General features: G+C 49.5%; 1 protein-coding gene across 2 annotated transcripts; it reads right to left on the bottom strand.

Moving 5' to 3' along the window:
* Nucleotides 1-236: 236 nt before the first annotated feature.
* On the bottom strand, nt 237-16275 carry Itpkc (inositol-trisphosphate 3-kinase C). Of its 2 annotated transcripts, XM_047527864.1 has the most exons (7): nt 15057-16275; nt 10799-10898; nt 9270-9483; nt 7484-7688; nt 4854-4955; nt 4189-4260; nt 240-2925 (listed from the first exon to the last, which is right to left on the bottom strand). In XM_047527864.1, exons 1-7 carry the CDS (start codon nt 16152-16154, stop codon nt 2722-2724), a joined length of 1995 nt encoding a protein of 664 aa, XP_047383820.1. In that variant the 5' UTR covers nt 16155-16275; the 3' UTR covers nt 240-2721. The 2 variants fall into 2 exon arrangements, with proteins under 2 accessions (XP_047383821.1, XP_047383820.1); XM_047527865.1 differs by lacking the exon at nt 4854-4955 and having other exon boundaries at nt 237-2925.
* Nucleotides 16276-16447: the final 172 nt, after the last annotated feature.

The raw sequence follows: 16447 nt of genomic DNA, 5'->3' as shown, positions 1-16447 counted from the left end.
TTATTTGGAACTATTCTGAAGGCTGGGAGGTTCAAGAGTGTAGCTAGCATCTGATAAGGGCCTTCTTACTCCCTTTTTTTTTTGGGGGGGGGTGTACCAAGGATGGAACCCAGGGGAACTTAACCACTGAGCCACATCCCCAGCCCATATTTTTAAAATATTTTTTAGCTGTAGATGTACACAATATCCTTATTTACTTTGTTATTTTTATGTGGTGCTGAGTATCCAACCCAGTGCTTCACACGTGCAAGGCAAGTGCTGTACCCATGAGCTGCCTCCACCAGCTCTTTTTGTTTTTGTTTTGAGACAAGGTCTGGCTAAGTCACTGAGGCTGGCCTTGAACTTAGCCTCTTACCTACACCTTCCAAGTCTGGGATTACAGGCATGTACACCTCGCCGGGCTCCTTGCTCTTTCTTAACAAGGTGGAGGGCATCATAACTGCAAGACAGCAAAATGCCAGCTCAGGTCTCTCTTCCTCTTATAAAGCTACTTCTGCTGTCACAGGGACCCACCCTCATGACCTCATCTAATTCTGGTTGCCTCTTGAAGGACCCACCTGCAGATAGCATTAACAGGAATTGGGGTGAGGTTTCTCACACATGAACTTTGGAGGGATATTTTCAAACCATAGCAAACCATCCCTCCCCAGTTTGACAGACTGAGGGCCAAAGAAGTGGAGGCCCCAAATCACATGGCTGGCAAGTGGCAGAATCAAGATTCAAAACAGATAGTGTCTAGTCACCAGCGAGGCCGCCTCACAGCTCCCTGAACCTCATGATGGTGCTGACCACAAACTATTCTTTCCATCTGTCTGTACAAACATATATGAGTGATTGAGTATTGTGATTCTTTTTTTGTGGGGGGAGGGTAATAGGGCACTTTTCTATGGAGCTACATCCCCAACCCTTTTTTTCATTTTGAGATGGTCTTGCTTAGTTGCTAGACACAATTCTGCTTCACCTCCTGAATCACTGTGTAACAGGGGTGCACCACCATGCACGCTGCTAGTGCTAGGATTCCTAGATTAATGAGAACCTATCACCTCCACTGTGAAAGGGAAGGAACAGGTATTTGTCGCTGCAGTGTCCTTGCAGCACCTCACACAAAGTCCCTTAGGGAAACAACAGTGTAGCATTTCTAACCAGTGAATGGGATGAGGAAGAGGTTCATTCCCATCCCAGCTATTTTGGCTGGCACTGTCCCTCTAGTGCCCTGTCATGGGAGCCCTGAGAGCAGGGCTGGGAGCTGTCTTCATCACCACTGTGTCCCCTGCATTGTCCAGCAGAGCCAGGCACAACAAGAGCACTCAGCGGGTGAACCAGCTGGCTGACCCTGAGCCTGCCTGTTCCAAAGTGGTCATTACCCCTCCCAGCAGTATGCCCAGAACGTGTGGAGTTGAGCCCATACTCCCAGATATGAAAAAGAATATAGCATTTACTTTGTCCTGTTTATTGGGGTGTTGTCATGGGTGGGAGGCACAGTGAAGCCATTTTGCCTCTTAATAACCACCCCATCTAACAACTACCTCATGTATAAATAAGTATAAAGATGGTCAGTAGAAAAGGAGGACATGCCTCAGCCCTGGAAGACATTAGGGCTTCAGTTTAGGGAAGAGTTAGGTACCTGTCTTCCCCAGGCCCATCCTCCGGGGCCAGGAAACCAAAGTCACGGGTGCTGGCACACTGGGACTTGGGCTGTCTGCAGCACCCCAGGGTTCTGGAGTCTGGTTTGGGCTAAATGCAAACCCAAGGTCGTGTCAGAAGCTGTACGCACTTGTACTTCTGGGCCATCCTGGCGCTTCACTGAGTGGAGGGCTGGGATTGGGTGGGGTCCCTCTGGAGCAAGGCAGCCCTGATTCCCAGGGAGGAAACTTGCTTCCCCTGCTTGGGAAACTCGTCCCTGCTGCTGCAGTCTGCTACAGGAAGGAGACAGACAGGCCCAGGGGCAGGGCAGGAGGAGGAAGTCCTGAAGCTGCAGCTGGTGCATCAAGGAACAAGGTCGTGGAGATCACAGTGCTGCCACACGGCTGGATGTGGCTGTGGTTTGGGTCTGCAAGTGAGCAGAGGCCTTTGAGGAATAGGATCCAGCAGAGCCAAGGCAGGGCAGGATAGGTAAGCTGTGCCCCACCCAGCATTATCAGTCCTTGGGCAGCATTAGCAGGTGTCCCACGGTGTCACACCCTCGTCCTCTGTCACTCAGCATTTGGATGACTTCCAGCTGGATACTGGGCCATCACTCCCTCAGATGAACAGGCAAATCCTGTACTTCACAAGTGATTCCTGACTCTCAGGGGCACCAGACATGAACCTGAGCAGGCACAAGGCTCAGCCAGCTAGGAGCATGAGGAGGTTGACAAGGAGGCAGTTACAGGTCATTCACGTGGCCATGTGCACTGTCTTGCCTGTACGCTTTGATGACGGACTTGTGATCTTGGGCAGTGTGGTTTAGCTGTGGCCTCTGGCAGCCCCTGGGAAGACATCTTGGCTAGTCAGGGGACCCAGTTCTTGTTCTGTTGACTCACTATGACCCTGAGTGGTCACATTCCTTACATGGCAAGGAAGCCAGGTACTGCCTGGTCTCCCAGGGTCCTTCAGACCTTCTACACTGGGCTTGTGCTACAATACCACCTCTCCCATTGCCAACCACAGGACCCCTCAGCATCTCGGGGCTCCTCCGGCCAGACCGGCACCATCCAATAAACCTGGTAGTTGCTGAGTGGGTCAACTCTGGGTGAGACCCTGAAGGAGATGGATCAGGTTGTCCAGGCCCCAGAGGTAGCCATCCTCACGGTTGCCCTCGGTCCAGGGCAGCCTATGGCTGAGCGTCTGGTGGTTAGGCAGGGCCATTGTCTTGCCAAAGTCTATCATCCAGACCTTGGCCAGGCCGGTGTGGTCATGCACAAAGAGGAGAGAGCTGCCCACCACCTGCCAGGGAAAGAGTATGGTTAGCTGGAGGAGTAGGCACTGCCCCAGGTCTGTTCCCTGACATCAGCAGGGCAGGGTGGTGACTATGAAACCTGGAGCCAGGCTGCCAGAATTCAGATCCTGGCTGGCTATGCCACTTACTGGCTGTGCACCCTTGGGCAGGTATTTTAACCTCTCTGTGGCTCTGCTACCTCATACAAAATGAGAGTAATAGCATTTGCCTCAGAGATTGTTGTACACATATGTTCACACACATGTATACACAACTCATGTATACGTCTATACGAATGTACAATGTATACTGCAATCTCTGAGGTAAACAAAGAAAAACTGGAAATCCCAATTTTGGCGTGAAGTCCCACATCTTAAACTGCAGCAACTCTTGTTTTTAAAATGTTAAGTCACCAGGCAAGGGAAACAAAACAAGGACAGAAGAGATGGGGTGCCCACGGCTCATCTTTGTGACTTGTGTAAAGCCTGAAGGCAGTGAAAAGAACAAGGGTGACATTTGATAAACAAACATGACAATGACAGCTGGCACGTACTGATGGTTTACTGTGGGCCAGGCTCCAATGTATTAGCCCATTCAACCTTCACAACATCTACGTGGCAGGTGCTGCTGTCGCTCATCCTAGAGGTAGGGTCACTGAGGCCTCCCAGAATGGCTGCCAGGCACGGGAGCCGAGGGAGCTGGGCTGACCTAGAGTCAGCCTGACTCCAGATCAGTGCTCTCAGTGGAGTCGGCGGTGTCAGGAGAAGAGGTGGGCAGGGTGAGAGGGGCAGACAGAACTCGGAGACAGGAAAGGATGCCCATGGGCGAGGCCACCACTTCACAGACTTCCCAGCACAGCCTCAGAGGATCCGTGTTTCTCAAGAGAGAGGCTGGAAAGGGGAAGGACAAGAGCCACCACATAGAAAACTGACATAAACTAATGGTAAGAACTAGGATGTCCCAAACACTGTGGCACTCTCATAGCTTAGCAGCCCTGGGAGGAGGGTAGTCCTGTTCCTGCCCATGTGAAAAAGGGGAAAACTGAGGCCTGAGAGTGTCAGTCAGTGGCCACAGTCACACAGCAAAGACAGCCTTCATCTCCAGGCCACCTGACCCACTCCATGCTCCTGACTGTCCCACCTCCCTGAAATCCCCTTCCCCAGGCCTCAGAGTGTGGGGCCTCCCTTTTATAACTTGGCCCCTGTCACAGTTTCCCTTCATGCCTGGACCCCCAACCAAGCCCCCAAGCCCATGTCAGCCAGGGCTCGCACCTCGTGCGTCTTGAAGAAGGGAGAGTTCTCCAGAGCTTCTCGAAGTTCTTCTAGGCGTGTCACATATTTTCTCTGAATGTGAAAGGAAGGGTGCCTTGGTTAGTACAGAAAATCTGTGAGTCCTTTGTGAGCCACCTTGAAATCTGGCCTTGTCCTGTACCCTCAAAGGAGTGCACACACACTAGTCATGCAATACAGAGTGCCATGGGGAAATGGGTGGGGGCAGGGAGCAAGGGATGGGATTCATCAAGGTGACACAGACAAGAGGAGGCAGATTACACGAATACCGCCAAATCCATCAAGAGGTAGTGTGTGCTTTCCCCTTCCCTTGGAGCCAGGCTTGATTATATGATATGACCTGCTTTGACCAATGCGACATGGTCATCCTGAGACCAGACATCAAGAGGCCTTGTACTTTTCTCATTATCTTAGCTCCCTGCTTCCAAGGAGAGAAGCAGCAACAGATGCCAAGTCCTGAGCTAAAACAGAAGCCACGTCACTGGAGAAGCTGGCCTTAGCCAAGCTACCAGCTACTGTAGACTGTGAGCAAAGTTGGCCAGAATCAGCCAGACCCAGCCCAAAGCCAAAGACCACTGACTTGGGAGTGACAATAAGTGGTAGTTGTCTTAAACAGCTACACTTGGGTACATGGGCATCCCACTCACCAGGATTCCATGGTCCCTGTCCACAAAGTCCTCCAGCACCTTTGTCACCTGCTCCAGTGCCTGCGTCTTCTTAAAATTGGTGTTGCAGGTGCCATCAGCTTTCTGCCGGGTAAGGGGTAACCGTCAGGCTGCTTCCCTCCCACCCCGACACCAAACAACCTCGGGCACCTCCCGTGGCTACCAGTCTGCCTCCAAGCTCGCCTGCTGCTTGGGGAAAACCAGCCCACCTGCATGGTCCAGTACAGCCCAGCCCCACGTCACACTCCTGAGCAACCTGTCCTTCCAAGTCTAACCATGAAACTCCTGGTTGAACCAGCCTAGCAAAGCAGTTTTTAAGAGAAAGAGACCCAGGGTTATGACTCTGCCACCGCCCATCTGGGTGGTCTTAAGCAAGTTACTTCACCTGCCTCAGCACTGCACCCCTCATCTGGAAAGTGGGAACTGTGTTGGAATTTACTTCCTAAAGCTGATGTAAGGATTCGAGGGTACTGGATGTGTAAGATCCAAAGCACACAGCAGCAACGAATGAGGCAAATGTTACTTTACATATTTGAGAGGGTCACAGAGAAGTCATGCTGGGGTACATTCTACCGCACTCAGCCAGGTACTGTGTGGACACTGCTACATAAAGGTAAGAGGACAGACAAAAGTCAGATGAGGGAGACAGTGAATGGTATCAAAACAAAGAAAGATGAGAATAATCAAGGTGAGTGGGTGGGGTGGTGTACACCTGTAACCCCAGCTCCTTGAGAGGCTAAGACAGGAGGATTGCAAGTTCGAGGCCAGCCTCAGCAACTTAGTGAGGCCCTGTCTCAAAAAATAAAAAATATGGCTAGGAATGTAGTTCAGTGTTAAAGCACCCATGGGTTCAATTCTTGGTACCAAAAAAAAAAAAAAAAAAAAAAGAAGAAGAAGAAGGTGTAACCAGGCACAGCAGCACACTCCTGTAATCCCAGTGACATGGGAGGTTGAGGCACGAGGATTGCAAGTTTGAGGCCAATCTGGGCAACTTAGCAAGACTGTCTCAAAGTAAAAAATAATTAAAAAGGGCTGGGGATGTGGCTTAGTGGTAGAGAACACCTCAGTTCAATCTGCAGTACTACAAAAAAGAAAAAAAGATAATGAAGGTGTTTAGGGAGCTAAGAGGAGGTAAAAAGGGAACCCTGATGTAAGTGAGATGGAAATTAATGAGAGTTTCCCTGAAGAGGTAGAAATTAAAAGAATATAGAAAAATGATAGAGAATCAACCAGGGCACCCACAGAAGGAACAGGACTGGGATGTAGCACAGTACCAAAGCACTTTCCTCATAAAAAGTTCAATCCCAGTTCCAAAAAACAAAAAAGAAGAAGAGAGACAGAACAATAGAGGGAACAGCATTTCTGGCAGAAGGAACAGCATGTACAGAGTCCCATGGCAGGAAAAAGCAGGACCCCTGCTCAGTTGGTAGAGTGCTTGCCTCATATGCACAAGGCCCTGGGTTCAATCCCCAGCACCACAAAAAAAAAAAAAAAAAAAATCTTCCCTATGGCCTGAAGGTAGATAAAGAGGAAGAGAGAAGTAAGAGATTCAATTTAGACCCAGAGAACACCATGGGCCATGGAACTTTCTCCTGAGGTGCTAGAAAGTCACGGAAAGGTTTTGGACAGGAAGATGGTGAGGTCATATTTGAAACTTAGAAAGGCAGCTCAGACCAGAGGATGCACAGCAACAGTGAAGAGAATTTTGTCATCTCTTGCAAAATTACCAAGGCGTCTAATCTTTGACCCAACAGTCCTACTTCCAGAAACCTTGTCTACAGCTCAATCTACATACCTATAAGATGTCTTATGTACAAAGTGATTCATCGAGGCATTGTAATGACAAAACAAAATGGAAACAATGGCACATCCAGAGAGAGAATGACACAGCTGTAAAGAGGAAGGGAGGAAGGGACGGAGCAGGGAAGGGGAGGCTCTGTGGAATGACACAGAAAACTCCCAGGATATCATCACTGTTCGGGGAAAAAAGCAAAGTGCTAATCGGTGTGGGGACAGAGGGAAATTTAGGATATACGATTATTTGTATTTTCAGGAAGAAATATAGACAAAAGTGGTTCCTCATAAGCAGGCAGGAGAGCAGGATGAGAGGATGAGGGCAACAAAGCTGGGAGGGAGGATTCTCCTGTACACTCACAATGTCTTGACTTCTGAACTGTGTGAACAGCTACTCAATTAATTAAAAAAAAAAAAAAAAAAAAAAAAAAAACCAGGAATGCCAGAGGAAAAGGAAAAGCCTTCTTCATAGCGGAGGAGAAAGGCTCCCTCTCACTATTGTGTTGGAGGATAGATCACAGCTAGCAAGTCCCAGGAGCCCAGGGAGGCTAGGGCAGAAGAAAACGGAGCTAGACTTGAACATGGTCATGGGAAGGAGAGGAGAAGACAGCACCAAGCAAAACGGGCTCTGATGGACGCAGGACAAGAGAGAAGTGGGGCCTCTTCAATCCTGACCTTTCCATTCTCTGAAGTCCCCCATTTTCCCTCCAGATCTGCTTCTTTCCCACGTCCCCTGACACCAACATTCCCTAAGAATCCCAGCCTCAAGTCTCATTCCAGGCCCTCTACTGACAGGCCAGCCGTCTCCTGGCCCTCACCTTGATGCCTTCGATCCGGAAGCCCAGGGTGGAAGTTGAGCTCATGGTTTCCCTCCACTGCATGTAGCGGGGCTTGGTGACCGCACCCTGGGCATGCTCCTCAGGAGTGGGGGCCGCGGGGTCCACAGCCACCATCTTCTCATACATGTCCTTCCGGGGCCGGGGCCGTTCTCGCGCCTTCACCAACTCCTCTTCCAGGTAGGTCCTGAGCACAGAGAGGATGTGGCAAAGGAAATCATGAAGCAGAGTGGGAGGGTGAGGGTTCACACTTCCCGATATTAAGACATGCTGTAGAGCGACAGCGTGGCCCGAGACTGAACCAAAAAATGGCCAGAACAGAAGAGAGTCCACAAACAGACACACGCATGTATTCACCCAGTTTATGACAAAGAAGCCACCGCAATTCAGTGGGGAAAGGGAAGTCTCTGCAATTAATGGTGCTGGGTCAACAGAATGTCCACATAGAAAGCGATGAACCCCAACTTCTACCTCACACCACACAGACACTAACTCTCTATGGATTGCAGCTCTAAATGTGAAAGTTAAAACAATAAAGCTTGCAGAAGAAGACAGGAGAATATTATGAGGATCACAAGTCGCCTGTAATCCCAGCAACTTGGGAGGCTGAGGTGGGAGGATCACAAATTCAAGGCAAGCCTCAGCAATTTAGTGAGACCCTGTCTCAAAATAAAGAGTAAAAAGGGGTGGGGATGTAGCTCAGTGGTAGAATACCACTGAGTTTAACTGGGTTTAATCCCCAGTTCTACCAAAAAAAAAAAAAAAAAGTACTTCTGTTGATAGAAAGTTGGATACCCCTTTGTATCCAAATGCTTGGGACCAGAAGTGTTTCAGATTTCAAAGTTCTTTTGGATTTTGTAATATTTACATAGATGTGCTGATAAAGTTTCGGGTTTACAGAGCATTTCAGATTTCAGAGTTTTGCACCAGGAATGCTCAACCAGTATCAGGAGAGTGAAATAGGAGAATTAGAAAATATATACACATATAGTATGTGTATATATATATATATACAACAAAGGACTATCCATAATATGTAAGGAATTATAGATCAAGAAAAAGATGGCTGGGGATGGTGGGGACATCTGTAATTCCAATAACTCAGGAGACTGAGGCAGGAAGATCACAAGTTCAAGACCAGCCTCAGCAACCTAGTGAGGCCCTAAACATTTAGTGAGACCCTGTCTTGAAGTAAAAAATAAAAAGAGCTGGGGATGTAGCTCAGTGACCAAGTGTGCGGGGTTCAATCCCCTGTACCCGAAAAAAAAAAAAAAAAAAAAAGAGCAAAAGAAAGAAAAATGGGCAAAAGATCTAATAGACACTTTTTTCTTATTTTTTAAAAAATGTTTTTCCTTTCCCAACTTTATTTTCATTATTTTATATATATATATATATATATATATATATATATATATATTTTTTTTTTTTTTTTTTTGTGCCATGCTGGGGATCAAACCCAGGGCTTGAGCATGCTAGGCAAGCTCTCTTCCAGTGAGTTACATTCCCAGCCTCTCAAACAGGCACTTTCTAAATGAAGATTTCAATAGACAATCAACATATAAAAAGGGGTTCAATTTCGTTGGTTGTCAGAAAAATAGAAATTAAAACCACAATGGAATACCACTACACACCCATTAAACCTTGGCACAAAGACGGAGCAACTGGAACCATCATACACTGCTGGTATTGAAAACTGACTTGGCACTGTTTTTCAAAAACTCCCACCACATACTCTCTACTCCTTCCCCAAGGCAGTCCCAAACCCCACCTGCTGCCCATTTTGCAGTCCATGATGGAGGGACCCTCAAAGTCTGCCAGCAGATCTTCCATCTGGTTGAAGGCCTGGCCATCCCGTTGCACCATGCCATAGTAAGCTGGGACAAAAGGCCTCAGGGGGTCTCCCATCAGCTGTTCCAGGCTCTGCTGCTCACATTGACAGAAACGTTTCAGAATCCGACCATCCTCTCCTGCCTGGAAATTCCCTATGGGCAGCAGGACCAATGAGAGGGTCAGAAACTGGATCAGAAAGAAAATCCCTGCCCACCCCCACTCCCATCTCCCTGTATGCATCAGATCCAGGTCACCGACATTTTGTGTGACCCTCCTGCAATGCTGTCTGTCTTCCTCCCTGTGACTCGTTCAATCTTGGCCAGGAATGGTTAGGGAAAGGTCTTTTTCTGCTCTGTTGCTCTGTTGTAGAGAATCCTACACACAGCAGGGTGTCCTCATTTGGTTTGTAATTTTGGGTTGTGAGTTCATGATCTACTGTGGGAATTCTGTGAGATCTGAGTTGAGAGCATGACTTTCTAGAGATCTACATTTGCTTCTGCCTGGAGTCCCCAGGTGCTAATGACCAGAGTCTCCTTAATTTATTTATTTTTCCCACATTTTTTACTGGTTTAAGTTAATTTATAAATCTGGTGTTTCCTATACCATAGATATTGTAGATCCGAATTCCAAATTTCAAAAAATTTTCCAAGTTTTTACTGTGATAATCTGTATTTTCAGATTATATTTTCCAAAGAGGACCATGAAAATATCTCCTGTTCTGCCTAAGATATTTTACTATCTGGCCTTTCACTAAAAGTGCTATGTGCTAGGCACGCTGTTTCTATGTGCTGCAGGTATTTGCTAGGTCCTGGGGGGAAACCACGTGGCTGCTGTTTACTGAGAGTCCCCTAAACTCTGAAAATGGGGAAAGAGCAGGCAATGATAATTTGCATTTATGAGGGGTCTGCATCCCCGTCTCTCTCTATGTTTTGTTTTCGTTTTGGGTACTGGGAGTGAACCCAGGAGCACTTAATCGCTGAGCCACATCCCCAGCCCCTTTTATTTTTTATTTTGAGACAGGGTCTCACTACATTGCTTAGGCCCTCGCTAAGTTGCTGAGGCTGGTCTCAAACTTGCGATTCTCCTGCCTCAGCCTCCAAGTTGCTGGGATTATGTGCGTGCACCACTGAACCCCGAATGTTTGGGTTTTAACTCTCCAGTTACCCCTGCAAGGGAGTCTCCATGTTAACCAATAGGGAAATTGAGGCCCAATAAAGGAAAGTTACATGCCCAGGGTCACCCATGAAAAAAGAACATAACCCAGAGTTGAGGTCCAACCACCCACCAGAATAATAGGGAATCACTTCCGCACTGACATACAAATGCCCAGTCCCAGGCTCAAGTGTTTTTCGTAATAGCCCCATGAGATGGGGACTGTCACCAAGCCCATTTTATAGGTAGGAAAACTAACTATAAAACTACCAGGCACCTCCACCCAGCCCTGCTAGCCCACGGACCCACTCTCACCAGCATGTCCGGAAAGCTGGACCCAGGGGTAGTGTTTACGGAAGGAGACCACAAAGGGCGAGTACTTCAGAACCGTCTTCAGCTTCTTCCATGGCTTGCTCTGTGTGGGGCAGAGCGAGGGTGGGGTCAGGGCCAAAGCTAGGCAAGAACAGGCTGCAAGGGCTACCACGATCAGCGGTCAAGGTGGACATGAGGTCTTGCCAGGGCCAGGTGGCTTTGTGGAATCGCTCTTCCCAAGCTTGCTGGGGGAAACCCCACTTCAGCAAGCATGAGATCTCCAAAGGCCTCAGCAAAGGTGGGGGAAAGGCTCTGTCTCTCTGTCTTCTGTCTATCTTTGTCTTTGTCTTGCATAAGAACAGGCTAGGTTTTGTCACCGTAACAACTGCCAAATCTCTTCCCTGCCCCAAAACACACACTCCCAAAACACGGAAGCCCCAAATTAGGCCAGGTCTTCTGGGGCAAATGATAGAGGCAGGAGTGAACAGATGGGGATGACCACAGAGGAAAAAGCAACAGTGACAGATGACGTGATGACAGAAGCAGAGAGACAGAGACAGACAATCACGGGAGCTGTTCACCATAGCTCCAGCACTTCCCCCTTCCAGAGTTGTCCCTGTCCTCTTGAACTGAGGTTATTGACTTGCTTTGGCCAATAAATTGTGAGCAGAAGTGTCATTTTGGATGGAAAACTTGAGAGTCAGTTCAAAGAGTGGACAGAAAAATGGAAGCTCCTTTAATCTGGGCCCCTAAGCGAAGGGAGCATGGAACAGAGCCCCCTCACCCACCAAGAACCTGTGGCTTTGTGTAAGCTGAACAACAAAAACCTCTTGTGTTCTAAGTTACTCAGATTTGGGAACTGTTTGTTACTGCAGCAGATCCTGATTTACCTTACTAACTCAGAGACAGGTACAGAATGGCTAAAAGAGATAGAAATATGGAAAGGCAAAAAGACAGACACAGATACAAAGGAATGCCGGAGACAGAAAAAGATGGCAGAGAAAGAAAGAGCAAGTGTGTGAAAAGAGAGAAAGACAGAGGGAGAGACAGAGCAACAGAAAATCAGAGAGGGGCTCGTGGTTTAGTTCAGTAGTACAGGCAGTGTGATATATGCACAAGACCCTGGGTTTGATCCCCAGCACTTCAAAAATGAAGCATTCCGTTATATCACACCACCTTAACCAACACCCACACCCCCACACACAAACCAAAATACTCCAGAGAAGGCAGCAGAGTGGCTCATTCCCCTCCTATCTCAGAGTCAAGGTCATGTTCTCCCCCACCCCTCAGGGCCCAGCTACCAAGCAGGCATCCGACAGCAGTCAGGGTGTTGGGCGACGGGATCCAGGAAGGGCTATTCCCTCTGCTGGAGAGGAGGTGATTAATCAAAGTTCCTGTTTACTAAGCACCTGGTACATTCCAGGCACAATAACAAAGACTCAGTGTGCCATACCCTATTTAATCCTAAAAACACAACCCCAGGAAGATCTTTGTCTATGTCACAGAGGAGGAAACAGAGGCTCAGAGAGGTGAAACCACTTGCCTAACATCGCCCAGCACAGTGCTGGCATTCTGGCTCTCTGACCCCACCACTCTAGGGCTTATTCACTGCACTCTTGCTGGACAAGCTCATGAGGGCAGGGAGCAGGGTGCCATGACCATGACTGTCCCCAGCACATGACCTGGCACACAGCAGGCACTCCAAAAACAAACACTGCTTGAAGGTTAGTTGAGACTGCTTTTGTGTTTTGTTTTGTTGTAATGACAAATAGATTGAGCATCTTCATCTTTCTTCTCCACGCCCCGCCACCCCACCCCTGGCTTTTTTTTTTTTTTTTTTTTTCAGTCTTCTTTCTTTTATCTTAGGTCCAAGGGTTAATCTGAGCTTTCTCAGAGGTTTCATGAGGATTTCAGTTCACATGCCCTCTGCTCCAGGAAGCCCTCTGATGCCCCAGGTCTGGCCAGTCATGCCCTCTAGGTACCCGCAATCCTCTGGGCTTCTGCCATCCCAGCCCTGATCACTCTATCATCAGGAGATCAGTTTCCCCCACTGGTCTGACCATGGGAGCTCCATGAAAGAAGTATCTTGGTCACTGTTCTGTCTCCTGCAAAGGCAACAAAGGACCAGACATACGGTAGGAGCTCAGGGACTGACTGCCATCAGATTAGGAAGACAGGATTATGGGAAGGAAAAAAGGAAGGAAGGGTGCCTTTAAGGTCTGATGGGATTTCAAAACTGAGCGAGAAGGAAGCAAAGGCCTTCTGTGCAGTAGGAACAGCTTGAGCAATGTGTGGAGGCAGGAAAGCAGCAGGGTGTTCAGGGGACACTGTGTACTTAGGCTTAGTTACAGCAGAAGGGTCAGGAAGGGAGAGGGATGCAGAATAGAGGAAGAAGTCTGAGACAGAAGGCTCTGAACACAGCACGGAGCTACTGAAGGCTCTGGGGAGCCCCCGGGGCCCCCAGCAGGCATAGAGCAGGGAAAGCATCTGGTCAGAGCTGAGCCCTAGAGGCAGCTTCTGGAAAGATAAGGAAAACTGGACATAGGGAAGTCTAGAAAGAAGGCAAGTTAGGGACAGATCCACACACCACAGGGTTAAATGACAGGTTGAAAACTCAGCTAGGACTGAGTTAAATACTGGCTCTGATTTGACTTAGCCAACCCTAAGCAAGTTGATGTCACCTCTCTGTGCCTCAGTTTCTTCATCTACAAAATGGAGACAATAATGATCCCGATCTTCTAGTGCTGTTGTGAGGATTCAAAGAGGCAACACAAATAAAGCACTTAGAATGGTGCCTGGTACAGCTGGGTATGGTGGTGCTCACCTGTAATCCCAGTGACTGGAGGCTGAGGCAGGATCCCAAGTCTGAGGTCAACCTCAGCAATTTAGCAAGGCAATTTAGCAATTTAGCAACTTAGTGAGACTCTTGTTTCAAAATATTTTTTAAAAAAATTAAAAAGGGGGGGATAGGAATGTGGCTCAGTGGTTCAATCCCTGGTACCAAATTCAAAAATAAAAAAAGAATAGTGGCTGGTACACAGGAAAGGCTTGAATCTGTACAGTACATGGTCTCCTTGGACAAATGACTTTCCTTCTCTGTGCCTTAGTTTCCTCATCTGGGGGATAACAGTACTATTTACATAGAGGCTGCTGTAAGAAGTAAATAAATGAGTTAATGAGCAAAAAGCTTAGCAGAGGGTTGGGCATGAGTGAGAGCTAGCTACTGTCATTTTTGTCGATATTATTATTATTAGTCACCCATTTCCAGCTCAGTTGTGCTGAATGCCAAGGAGATGAGAAGGCAAGCAGACAAGAGCAATGGCAGAAAGCCCCGGAGGGTCAGCTCTTCTGCATGAGCACCAGCACGTCCAGGCAGGTCTGTTTCTTACAGCTGTGGACACGTGTGTGAACACGTCCCTAGGAGAGGCATGTGGGGTGAGGGAGGCTCAGGGCAGACTCCAGTCAGTGGCCCCAGCACAATGGGAGGACCCAGCAGGCAAGCTGTCTGTGGACTGTGGACTGTGCTCCCAGCCCCACGTGAGGCTCCAGCTTCACACCTGTGTCTCCTCTGACCCTCCCTCCCTGAACCTGCCCTGCCAGCCCTTCTGATTCACCAGGGGAGAACCGCACCCAAGCTGGGAGTGAGGTTGGAGAATACAAATAAGAGTCTGCAGGAGCTCCTTAGGGAGCTGGGGGACAACAGGGAGACCAGGTGGGTCCCTGATTGAGACAAGGATTCCTGGAGCATCTAGGGTTGAAACAGTCCTTCAAGAGTCTGATGAAAACTCGAAGCTCAGTATAGTCCCGAGGGTAGGGAAGGTTCACGACCCCTTAAGAGAACCACAGAATCCAGACTAAGACATTTGGGGAGGAAAGTGAACTCTATGTCTCTATCCCAGTGTTCTCCAGATGAAAGAAGAGACGCCCCCAGAGGATTCAACAGAAATCATAAAACCTTGCTGCAAAATTATGTGTGCACATACACCCAGATTCACACAATGGTACAATTTCAGGAGTTGCTGAGACCCATGAAGTCAGTCATTGTTGACCCCAGATCTAGAGACAAAGGAGGAAGGGGAAAGGAAAGAATATGGACTGGGGTGCCTGGAGTGGGTTAGTAGCTTGGAGTCAGAGGGAGGAGATCAGTGAATAGAAGAGGTGCCTGGAGATGAAATTGCTGACAGGTGGAGAACATCCCAAGCAAAGACTGAGGGGCGAGAGGTGAGGGATGTGGCTCAGGAGCAGAATGGGTCCCACTCACCCCAGACCTATCTTCAGGATCGCTGGTACCTCCGCCCCCGGCCACCAAGTCATCCTCAGACTCGTCGAAAGAAGAGGCAGAGGAGAAGCCACCACTGCCCCCCTCAATTCGGGAGGGAGGTCCCATTGGCTGAGCCTCTGGTTCAGGGGTTTCGGGGGTGATGATGAGGCGGGGTACAGGGCACAGAGGGCTACACTCCAGGTGAGGGTACAGGTGAGTCACCAACTCCCCACGTTCTGGTTCCTCTAATGAGCCATCTTGGTTGGACTCCCCCAAAAGACAGTCTGCCTCAGGTACTGTTTGGAGACCATCAGTGCAAGGCTGTGTCCAGGTTGTTTCAGTATTCTGTTGTATCCGAGAGCCATCAGCGTGTGGTTCTGTCCAGGAGTCTTCAGTATCCTGTGGTGCCCTGGAGACATCAGTGTACAGTTCCTTACGAGAGCCATCAGCACTTAGTTCTGTTGAGGGACAGGCTCCCTCTGGGTCAGTCCGGAGGTTGGATCTACTCTTATGGGTCCAGAGGTTATCAGCCCAGGGCTTGACCCTCTCTGGCTGGGTCTGCCACCCAAGTATGTCTAGTTCTGTCCAGGGTTCATCAGTCTCTGGCTGTGTCCAGAGGCTGGCCCTCTCTGGCTGAGACTGGAGGTCGGATCTGTGAGGATCAGTCCAAAAGTCATCTGTCCCAGTCTCTCTCCAGGGACCGGCCGTCTCCAACCCTAACCAATGGTTGCTCCTTTCAGGATGTGTCCGGTCCGGCTCCGTGTTTTGGCTGGGCCTCTCGGTCTCTGATCCCAGGCCAGCTGCTTCAGGCTCAGCCTGTCCTTCTGTCCAAGATTTTGTCTGCGGGCCATCTGTCCCTAGTTCAGATCCAAGGCCCATCCTGTCGGGCTCGGTGTGCAGGCTGGACCCCTCAGTCCACGTCCCGGGCCCGCCCCCCTCAGGCCCCGCCGCCGGGCCCCCAGCGCCAGGCCCTGGTCGCTGCTGTCCTGGCTGCCGCCGCCGCCCCCCTCGCGGCGCCTCCAGCCCCATGCGGGTCGCCGCGGGCAGCGCCCCGGCCTCCGCCTCGTTCAGGCTTCCCCTACACGGGCAGCGCCTCATGCCCGCTCCCTGGATTCGGGCTTCGGCCGGCCGGCACCTCCTTCCCCTTTAAATCCTGCGAGGGGTGTGGCTGGGGAGCCCCGACTCGCGAGTTCCGGCCCACAGAGCTCAGGCCTGCCCCGCCACGCAGGGGTTAACCGATACTCCACCTCCAGGGAAAAAAACCCTAGCCCCGCCCACCGGACGTGACGTAAATGGGAGCGGTCTTTTGCGGCTCCGCCCATCTGCGTCGGAGGAGGTTGTCTCCAGGCGCTGGAGGTGGTTGGGTCTGCACACCGGTGTCTGGGTTGTAC

The sequence above is a fragment of the Sciurus carolinensis genome, chromosome 16 (genome assembly GCF_902686445.1).
Source record: "Sciurus carolinensis chromosome 16, mSciCar1.2, whole genome shotgun sequence".
In the NCBI taxonomy this organism is placed as follows: Eukaryota; Metazoa; Chordata; class Mammalia; order Rodentia; family Sciuridae; genus Sciurus; species Sciurus carolinensis.
The sequence above is the reverse complement of the archived record's forward strand: the minus strand, read 5'-3'. Positions and strand labels throughout refer to the sequence as shown.